This window comes from Gavialis gangeticus, unplaced genomic scaffold (genome assembly GCF_001723915.1).
Source record: "Gavialis gangeticus isolate Ggan-Ray unplaced genomic scaffold, GavGan_comp1, whole genome shotgun sequence".
In the NCBI taxonomy this organism is placed as follows: Eukaryota; Metazoa; Chordata; order Crocodylia; family Gavialidae; genus Gavialis; species Gavialis gangeticus.
Window position 1 is genome coordinate 203,508 of NW_017729016.1, and position 10,925 is coordinate 214,432.

The 10,925-nt window shown below is 40.3% G+C and overlaps 1 protein-coding gene across 2 annotated transcripts in view; it reads right to left on the bottom strand.

Annotated features, from left to right (window-relative positions):
- Positions 1–10,925, bottom strand: part of SMURF1 (SMAD specific E3 ubiquitin protein ligase 1) — a 70,283-nt gene that overhangs the window by 11,619 nt on the left and 47,739 nt on the right. For both annotated transcript variants that reach the window (XM_019512623.1, XM_019512622.1), the window contains exons 4-12: positions 10,671–10,804; positions 10,454–10,519; positions 9,209–9,284; positions 8,553–8,791; positions 7,611–7,695; positions 3,967–4,113; positions 3,180–3,384; positions 2,333–2,436; positions 599–713 (exon numbers count right to left, since the gene is read on the bottom strand). In XM_019512623.1, the coding sequence (XP_019368168.1) occupies positions 599–713; positions 2,333–2,436; positions 3,180–3,384; positions 3,967–4,113; positions 7,611–7,695; positions 8,553–8,791; positions 9,209–9,284; positions 10,454–10,519; positions 10,671–10,804 (1,171 nt within the window). The remainder of the gene's footprint in view (positions 1–598; positions 714–2,332; positions 2,437–3,179; positions 3,385–3,966; positions 4,114–7,610; positions 7,696–8,552; positions 8,792–9,208; positions 9,285–10,453; positions 10,520–10,670; positions 10,805–10,925) is intronic.

A 10,925-nucleotide genomic window follows, 5' to 3' on the forward strand; every position in this document is an offset into this window, starting at 1 on the left:
GGGGGGGGGGGGGGCGGGGGCAGGTGGTAGGGGAGATGGTATGGGAAGTCAAGCAGCCTGACCCCCACCTTGCGTGTCTCTCAACACCTTGCCCCGTGATGTGTCCCTCTACTCTCCCTCCCCTGCTGCCTGTGTACCCCAGACCCCACATTCCCTGGCACCTCCCTGTGCCTCCCCTTCCCTCTTATCCTTTGGCTCTCATTCCAGACCAGCCCACTGCAGAGCACATGGTCACTCTGGTACTCACCCAGCCATGCAGCAGAGGTTGCAGTAGCAGCAACTGTTGCCCCAAAGGTCTTGGGGGAAAAGAGAGGCAGTGGCTGCATCTCAGTCTGACCCCAAGACCAGGTCAGGGCCAGAGTCAAGAACCACAGCAGCTGCCTGTCCCCAGCTTGTACCTAAATCCAAGATCAGGGCCTTTCTGCCTCACAAGGTCAAAACCCAGGGGGGGAGTCCCCATCTTTGATTCAAGTAAATATGGTCTTATCCCACTTTGGTGTATTTTTGTTTACTCTCTTCTGCTAAGTCAGACAATTTCACAGAAGTAGTGGTTCAAGCTCCTATTCTAGCATGCTGTTTCCCCAGTGCTAATACTTACAGGATTGATAGAAGAGTCTGCATTGATTTGCAGCGTGTAAATATTGTCTGTAGAGTATTGGAAGAGTCCATAATAGGGATTCAGCATTTCATGGCACAGTAAATACAACCATTCTCTGCCAAACAAAGCAGCGTTTCAGAACAGCACAGGTTTCACTATCAATACATTTGGTATCAAATCTGTCAAATTCTAAGCCACTTCATTTTAAATATTAGATAAAATGCCTAGTAATCTGTACCGCCTCATTGGGAGTGGGGCAGGGAGAGGAAACAAAGTGCACTTCAAAGCCTGAAAAAGTGTCCGTCTCATTTCCAGGCAGACTATTACTCTGGAAGTGTCATCCAGGAATTGGCAACAGTGAGAGAGACTAATAAGGAACTGGAGTAATATAATCATGATTCATGCTTTTCACCTGTTTCCTAAATAATGGAACTGACGCGATCAAGAAAGAGCAAGCTTGCCCAGTGTACATTCTTCAGCTGTTTTAATCACTGCAGAGAGAGGCAGTGAAGGGGGAAAGCTGGGCTACACTTACACCTCTAAGAAAAAGCAAAGAGAGTTAAGATACGCACTACCCCTAGCAAATCTACTAATGAGCCTGAAGGTGTTTTAGGAGGAGGAAGAGAAGTGTGTGGGGAAAGGCAAGACAAGGCTTCTGGACTTGCTTTGTTTGTCCAGTGATGCATTACTCACAGAAGGCTGTTTTCTCCCTTCTGTCTGATGCACCTTGTGGTTCTCGGGAAAAAATCCAACTGTAGATGTGTATGATTTGTGCAGTTGGGCCCCCTACTGTGACAGAGGCTGAGCATACCAGAAACAAAGTCATCATTGGTTTTGGACCTGTTTTCAGATTTTCAGTTCTTTTTTTTTTTTTTATCTGGCTAGTGGAAGTAGATAATATCAAGGGACTGTGCCTGCAGTGACTGAAAGTCTTGCCAGAACTGCAGATGCATCAGTCACACAGGGTAATTCTCGTGCTTGGGCCTCTTAGTGTCCAAAAGTACCAGGAAAAAGATACGGAAGCACTAGGTACTGAGGGCAACAAAGAGCTGGTGCCAAAGAAAAGGCTGTCAGTGAATCCAGTTGCTTACTGCAGGCACTGCTTTCATTGCTGAAGCTGAGGGACTCAGCTAGAGGAACTCATCTGAAATCAGTAACTGTTCTAGTGCTCTAGAGACAAGAGAAAGGTGGACCCAGTCTGCCCTTTACTTTTTTGGTTAGAGGAAGGAAGATGACATCTAGGGCATAGCAGGGGACCCACTGGACACCACTAGCAAAGAGAACATCCACCTTGCATATGCAAGGTGCATGTGCGTACACACCAAGAACAGGGCCCTTGTGGACAAACAAAGGAGTTCAGATTTGGAAGTAATTAGGAGCCAGATGACAACAAGATTTTAATCTGAAGTATTCAAAAGGTGCAGCCAGAAACCAATAGTCAACTAAGATGCAGATTGGCCATTAATCAGCGAAGAAAGACTGCCCAAAGGCAAAGCTAAAAGAAAAATCACAAGGAGGAAGGTAAACTTAAGCAGACAGAAGACACAGCAAAGTATTATTCTGGGAGAGGGAACAGGGCAAGGTAAAAGGAGCTGCTAGTAATGCCGGCAGCAAATCAGAAAACAGATTCTTTTCTTTATTTATCACAATCAGCTATGGGCCACTAGCCCCACTAAAGACAATTTCACAATTAAAACATCCCAGATGAGGAGGATTAAGAAATTTAGGACTGACCTTGCCACTCCTCCATAGTCCAATCCCTCCTCGCCTCGAAATTTCACCATGAGCCTCTTTTTTAAGTCTTTTGGCCTCATCTTCATTATCTGACGATATGACTCCTATATATAAATATACAGAGTTAAAAGATGGGTCTTTCCTCTCTGTATTTAGAAACCCACCACAAAATACACTGTTACTTGAATCAAGATAAACCATAGCGTAATCAAGTCATATCTTTCACGGTCAATGTGTATTCCAATTATGTTCCCATTAGTGTTAAACAGAAGGAAATATACACCGGTTTTAATTCTGAATCAATCTGGATTTGTTTTCTGACATGCAACAGTTGTTAATGTCATCCATGCCTAGAATAAAAGACTCCCCTAAAGCTACTCTTTACACGGCTGAAATGCGCAAGTCATAAAATGTCAAAGTGACAGAGATGGCCTGGAATTACAATTAAGGAATATGCCCAAGAGAAAAACCATTCTGTCATTAATGTGAGTTTGGATGGATGATATCTAAAATTAGAGCAGCTGAGAACTTTCAATGATCAACTTTGCCATAAAGTATACAGGTTTCACTGAAGCAAACCAGGCTACACAAAAGCCTAAGAGCACTAGCAGACTTCCTCTTACATTGTATGTACTAAACATATTTCCATAACACCATCGCCTAATAGTCAACATCTGAACCTGGGCCGCTGACATTCTCTTCACCTGAAAAGCCTGTTGTACGAGAGCTTCCACGTCCTTCAGTCAGTGCGTCTGAGGGCAGGAAAAAATGAACGCCATACACTGTGAAATGATACTCCAGTACTCGCTCTCCACATCTGCATATCATGATGCACAAAGCTACATACCTCAAAGATTTCTTCCCTGGACACTTCAATGCGGCAGTGACCAGCTTGGGGTTGCTGAAGAGAGAGTTCATGTCTAAGGACTTTTAGCTTCTGTACCAAGTCCCTTTCATATCTTTGTGCAGGTAACTCCTCACCATCTTCTAATGACCCCTCATTTGGGACAGGCAAAGGCTGCTGGCTGGGCTCTTTCAGTTGGCATTGATGGCTTTGAATGAAACAAAAAAAAAAACAACTTATGTTTATACCCATAAGAATAGGACAGGTGCTATGCAACGGTGATGGAAGAACTAGTCAGGCCCACTTTCTATTGATACCTAACACAAGTGAAATATGAATTAATTAAAGAATACACTATAAACCCCATTACCATTAATTGGCAGCTATAAGGAATTAAGGGTGTGCACATATGCAAACGGAGATCAGCAGTGCTTCCCAATTCATTCTTTTGTTGCAGTGATATGCAGCTAAAAGATTCTGAAAGGCATGTCACCTGGGTAATACTGAGCGCTGACTCGGCAGTGATGAAATATTTTGTACCATTTTGCCAAGACTGAGAGCTTGTGAAGGGTTATGACGTTCGGTTAGAGAGCTAATTACATAGAGAGCTTTATGAACCTGACAGTCTAACAATACCTTCTAATGCAGTTGTAAGTTCAATAAAACAGACACTTGCCCCAAATAGTTACTGCATTAAATGTACGGATTATGAAGAAAAAAGTAAATGATCTTAAGGTATTTCAAGAGTCTAACATTAAGAGATTAATTTTCTATCATGCAAGGTTCTTACTTCATGATGTGATGTAATCTTGGGTCTGTGAACTGTGTGGTTCTGTTATTATGATCTACAAAATATATTCTTCCAGACACTGTACTTCTAACTTCCCAGCCTGGCGGCAGAGGTCCTAGTTCGTCACAGTTGACACTGTTAAGGTCCCTAAAGATGAAAAGAAAAAAAATGTTAGAGCATCTTAGTAACATAAATTGAAACATATTACTCCAAAGGGAAGAAAACTCTGAATGAATATGGTGCTAAGGTAGACAAGGCAACAGCACCAAGTTAGGCAGGTGACCGTGATGGACACAAGCGTCTTTTATTAACCCAGGTGAAAATAGTTTTGTTTATTTGTGATACAAAGAACCTAATTATTCAAATAGAGATTCATGCGAAACATAAGTCATAAACACTTTTGAGTTATAACAGAAAGCAAATGAGATGTTAGTCATCATACTGTATTGTAAACTAATGGAAAGGTCAACGTAGTTCTGGGCTACATAGATGAAAGCACATCACAGGGCAGTGAAAGCACATCATAGGGCATGTCCAGATCGAAGCGCTGGCTTCAGAAAAGCTTCAGAGCTGCCTAGGAGATCCAGCCATAGGGTATAATGGGGAATCAATGAAATATCTATAACTTTGTTGTTTTTTGTCCCATTTCGATGAAACTTACAGGGGTGGCAGCCTCTGCTGAGAGCATGAAACCTGCCCAGTTTCAAGAAGATTGGTGCAGGGGTTAGGGGGGAACTACACCCCAGATTCTTGAACGCAAAAAACTCATGTCATTTGTATGTGTTACACCACATGGGGGTGAAAACTGCAGGGGCAGTGGCCCCTGCTGAGGCCACAAAGCCTGCCAAGTTTCAAGAAGATAAGTGCAGGGGTTTGGGGGGAACTGCACCTCAAGCTGTGGACAAGCAAAACTCATGACATGGGTGACACTGTGTGTTAAGGCACAGCAGGATGAAAGCTGCAGGGATGGTGGCCCCTGCTGTGGCCACAATGCCTGCCAGTTGTCAAGGAGATCGGTGCAGGGGGTTCTGGGGCCCTCCACCTCCAGCTGCTGACAGGCAAAACTTGGGACATGGGTGCTTGTGCAACCAACTGCGTCTGTCTTGGGGCATTTGATTGTCTGTACTGATTATTTCCTCTTAGTCTGTGGTTTTGTAAGTGTTAATCCTTGCTAATTAATGTTGTTATGAGTTAATTAGCAACGTGTCATGAGTTTTCCTTTCAAGAATTTGGGGTACAGTTCCCCCCAAATCCCTGCACCGATCTTCTTGAAACTTGGCAGGTTTCATGCTCTCAGCAGAGGCTACCACCCCTGCAAGTTCCATCCAAATCAGACAAAAACAACGAAGTTATAGATATTTCATTTATTCCCCATTATACCCTATGGCTGGATCTCCGACGCAGCTCCGAAGCCTTGGAGCTGTTTCGACTGGATCAAAGCGGGAACCCGGTCCAGAGCTCCAGATCAGATCGCTGGCATCCGAAGCGGCTGGATCAAATAGCTGCCTACTTGCACAGGCCTAATCCTAATTACAACTGCATGCAGATCTGAACACCTCATTACCGCAAAGACTGACAAACTGGATGGAGTTCAGACAACAGCAACATTAGTGGGTAAGATCTAAGGAAAAAAAATCCCTGACAACTAAATCTGGATGGCTTTGCTATGCAATTCAAAAGAGGCTCAGTTAAAAGAGAGTTTTTGAAAGATGTAAATACTGTTCAGAAAAGAATTAGGATGCCCCAAGGAAGATATAAAAAGATGTAAAGCGAGGACATTAAAAAAAAGAAAAGAAAATGGTTAGAATGAATCAGAAAAATCTCTCACAATGAGATCTATTAGACTATGCAACAGCATTCCCAGACCAGACAGCACATGCCACTGGACTGTAAAAACTGTCCTGAAATAGTACGGAGATGACAGAACCCGTGATCACTTCCTGTTCCTGTGATTCTTTGGAGCAACAAGGCTTTAAAGCAGAAGAGTAAATTCCATGCATATGGCCACTATTTAGGAAGAAAGGAGTTTTTCATGGAGATGGCTCCCAATATCAAACAACTCAAGAAAATTCCCTCAAGCACTAATAAGGGCTACATCCAAAAAGAACAGCAGCATTCAGAATAAATTAGTCTCTCTCAAATAAGGAACCTCAGAACCCAGCCTTTCAAAAAAAGCAAGAAGTGGCTTGTCCAGTCAGTGGCTTTTCAAAACTGCCAGTAAAAAAAGTGCAGAAACTGCACTTACCTCTATAATTAGCAAGTTTCTCATTCTAATTACTGGATTGCTAATTTTGACTCAAGTAGAGAGAGGTTACTGACAACTTTGCCCTTTACACTCTAGAGAATCTTAAAATGCGATTCTTTAAAACTGCTTTTGAAGATGGTCTCATTCACTTTCAGGTTATACTTCAATTCTCTTGACAGGATGTATTTTCACCTCTAGAATCTAAAATGCAGGAGACACTGATAGCATAGGTACAGGAAAATATTAACAGCAAAAAGCCTCCTGTTTTGGCAAGGTGAACTCAGAGGGGAAAGGTGCATACCTTACCAGAGGCTCAGGATTCTGCCTTACAGATTCTAAATAGGAACTTTCCTAAATCTAGCAATCTTATTGTCAGTGGATGAGACTAACGTTATGAAAGCTGGCTTCGATTTGTTGTTCACCTGAATGTACTTTAGGTGATTTAACTACATCCAATATTTAATGCTCATTTCTGCTAAAAGCCACAAACAAGCTTCTGCTCTATGGGGTCTTTTGTCAGAATAGGTATGTAAAGAAAGCCATGTCAAATAAAAATAAGACAGTGTCATCAGTGCCTTGTAAGACACACAGTCTTGTCTACTTTAACTGCTCACTTGGGTGCCTTGGGTCACCTATCAAGTCGTTATTAACACTGCCTGAACAGCATGTAAAAATTAGCTTTCATAGTTTTAGTTTCCAGTCTTTAATCTGTAGGCTGCCCATAAAAAACAGCATGGATAAGGAAGCTAGCCAGTGATAGATGTCTTGTTACAAAAAACTGGATTATCATAGATTAATTCCCCTAAGAGACTTTGCACCAAGTTAATCATGGAGATGATTCATATTTTCCCAGCTACAAAGTGTTGGTCTGAAATGAAAAGACTTTTAAATAGTTTTTAAAAGTAAATTTTCAAACCCCTAGAGTTTACAATTGACAAAACATTTCTGCTTCAGCTGCATAAAAGCAAGCAATATTATGACTGAAGATACCAACCGTTCAGAATTTAGGAACTACTAGCAGCTGAAAGAGAGCAGTCTAGCCTCTCTCCACTGACAGTCCAAGTCATTTTCAGGCTTGGAAAAATTTTAGGTTAGATCCAAAACAAAGCAATTTGCACCTTTATCCAAAAGCCAAAGTAACATCAATATTTTATCAAGCGTGTCTTTAGTGGGAACTCACCACGGGTTACACATCATCTCTTTTTATATGATTTGGAAGTGACATGTAGTTAATTTTTAATTTATGAGCAAGCGTCCTGAAGTACTTGGGCAAAAGACAGTACAGAAACCAAAGACAATTTTTGTTCTGTTAACCTCCTCCTCATATTCAAGTCATGACACTTCAGCAGACTACCCTAAAGAGAAAAAAAAAGTGACTCTAGTAACCATGAATGCATACCTTGGTATCCTGGGGTCATGCCATGTGCTAACTCCAGTCTGCGTGTGCAAAAAATAAACTTGTCCCTGTACCGTTGTCCTTTGTTCTATATAAAAGAGAGGAAAATATTAAAATATTCTTTAATTATTCTATATTTGGAATTATTAAAAACATGTAAATAGTTTCTTAAAGCTACATGCATATGCTTTGTCAAAAGATTGAGATGGTGCTAGATGAGACTAACTGAGCCATCAAGGCTGCTATGTTTTTGATTACCTCTATCCAATAACTTATATATGATCTCAAATGCTGTTTTGATCAATTATCTTAACAGAATGTTTCATTAGCTGTTTAACACCTGAATTTAATTCTCTCTTAATTTGAGAGTACCTGGCTTCAAACTTTAACTTGTCTTCTATTTTTTTTAACCTGGATCATTTATTCACTCTAAGATCTATATCCTCATTCTCCTAGGTAAGACTCTTCATCTCACCCTCTACATTTTGTTTTTTGGGGTTTTTTATTATTTTAATTTTGTTTCGTTTTTTTCCTGAACTATGGGGCTCAAACCTGCACATAATGTGCCCATGGGAAAATAAAAATGACACTACTACTTTGAGTGTTAAGTGCATTCTTCCTAGAAACACTTCCAAGGTTACCCCTGGCTTTTCTGCAACAGCATCACACCACAAGCTCATGCTTAGTTTATGATCAGACCCCGTGCAAGTTTTGGAGTGGCAGATTTCTACGTAGCCAGTCTTTCGCTTATTATTTAGTCAACCTTTATATAAACTATAGTTTATGCTGCTTATTTTACCTCCTTAGAGTGAGAAAGGAATTACATGCATGCAGGTATTGCACATATTAAGAGATGCAGATTGTATGTTATATCAATTAAGAAAATGTATACATAAAGTCCTCTTATAGACTTGGCCAGCTATAATGATTCTGGAAAACTCTTACCATAGCCTTCGGGTAGGTCAGGTGACTGATGACCGTGTGGTCTATTCTGAGGTGTTTGGACAGGACCTCTGATTTCAGGATTTCGAAGTCGTTGTGCCTGAAGCCTCTGATCCTGACTGGGGGATTCTACGAACCGACAATTCCCACCACCAGCCGCACCAGTAGTATCTGTGTATGGTGCTGGTTCCTCCATAAAACAGCTCAGTGGCCTTCCAGGTCCAGAATCTTCATAAACTGTTCTGAAAGCAGGGACACAAATCAAGTTAACACCACAGTAGGTTAAAATACCTACTTTTATTCCTCTCCATGATTTGACTGAGCTGAATAGCAGCTTCTACATCCCACACTATGCCCCACATCGCTCTAGAGCCAAATGTCAAATCTTCAGAAGACTGACCATCAAATCTCAATAAGACTGACCAACGAAGGACGCATGATAGGGCTCTTTCATGAAATTCATCTACAACAGCATCCTAACACTTCCATTTATATAATAAACCATTTTTTCTTAAGGAACTAGCTTTGTCAAGTTACTATTTATAGAATTCCTACTTTATTTTATTTGCATTAACTTTTCCATGTAACAAAGAACAAAGATACTTTATTTAATATCTTAGTTTCGCTTTCTAAGAATCACCAGAAGGTGCAATACTTACCCTTCATTTTCCAGCAGCCCTCGGCAATCTACAACAGAACCTCCTGTGCCTATCCTGTCTCGTGTTTGTAAACTGACTGAAACAGAAAACCAGAATTAACATTAAGACTTCTATACCATAATAATTAATATCTACGATGTTACAGAACCACTACAGGCGAGCTCTGGCACTCTAGGGTCTATCATTTAGTAATTGCTTCTATAAGCATCATTCAACATTCCTATTTTTTTTTTTTTTTATAAGGAGGCTGTAACCAAATATGTCAGAGTTCCAAAAGTCGGACCAAGTCTTCTCCATCAATAATCTTGCCTAATATTTCTTTGTTATATAAAATACAGGCATTTTTTTATTTATGTGAGCAAAGCTTTATATCCCAAAAGTACCAAGCTCAGGATGAAACAAAGTTATTTACCACTAGATGTCACTATAATGAATAGTATTATCAGTTTTGCCAGCCATGCATTTTCAAGAGTTGGCAAAAGAAATAATGTGCTGTCCAAAATGTATTTTTGTATTCCGAAGTCATCTTTTACAGTCAATAATAGCATCACGTTCCTTCTACATATTACCTTGGCTATAAATGTAGAACAGATTTTCTCTGGAGAAAATTCACCTTAAGTAGCTATATTCAAACCACTGCCAAAATCTTCTGTTCATATTACTCCTATAAATTATCATCTTTACAATCACCAATTGGAAGAATACAATCTACACTGATCATAATGAAGTGATTTTCATATAAACTAATTTAGTCTGCATTCAACTATAGTGAACAGGACATCTCAGGATTGTTAGCATCAGAAATGCAGAAAACAGTACAGAAACTACATACGACTCTAGGACAATGGCTTTCAACTTTTTAGGCACCCCTGGATAGACTGGAGGCATCCCTTAGAAAATGCCAGTTCTTAATTTCCACTTCTTTTTTTTGACTGCAGAAAAACAGAGCAGTTGTTCTGTTGCAAAGAACTCAGAAAGACCACAACTATGGGTTTCATTTTGAAATGTCTGGGTTTACCTTGTGAATCATGCTTGAAAACCTTACAGTGTTGAGATCCTTGAAAGGATTTCAAGGCATCTCAGGGTGGTGTACACCCTACTTGATAAAAGAATCAGTGCTCAAAAAAAAAAATAGGTGTGAAAGATATCTGTAGGAAGGTTTTTTGTTTTTTTATTTCTAATATAGCACCTGTCTATATTATTTTCATCCAAGTAGTTGGAAGTTTAAACATAAAATGTTCTTACCCACTATTTGGCCTCGTACTGCATCGGTATCTGTGGGATTTAGTTTGCATAGATCCAAACGCTGGTCTGCAAATAAAAAAATCAGTAGAAAAACTCAACCCAAGAAAATATTGAACTGAAGATGATAAAACTTCCTACTCACTGCTCAAATGTGCATCACAATGGAGTCTTGCAAATTATCTTTTTGAAAGTACACTAGATTGGGAACTATTCTTACATCCAGTATCTTTTAGTCGGCTGATGGCGTTGGAGAGGAGTCGGACACACCCCAGGAAGCCAGCTCCCTGTTTCTTGTGGATTTTCTTGTGGTTCCATACGCTGATAGTTATGGAATCCGTTTTCCCAACATATCTAGAGGAACACATATTAAGGGAATTCAAAACTGGGTTCTTCATTACTCCACAAACATTATACTTTCCTCCATTCGGAAAGACTTCTACTCTCCTCTTTTTTATTTTTTATTTTTTTTTTG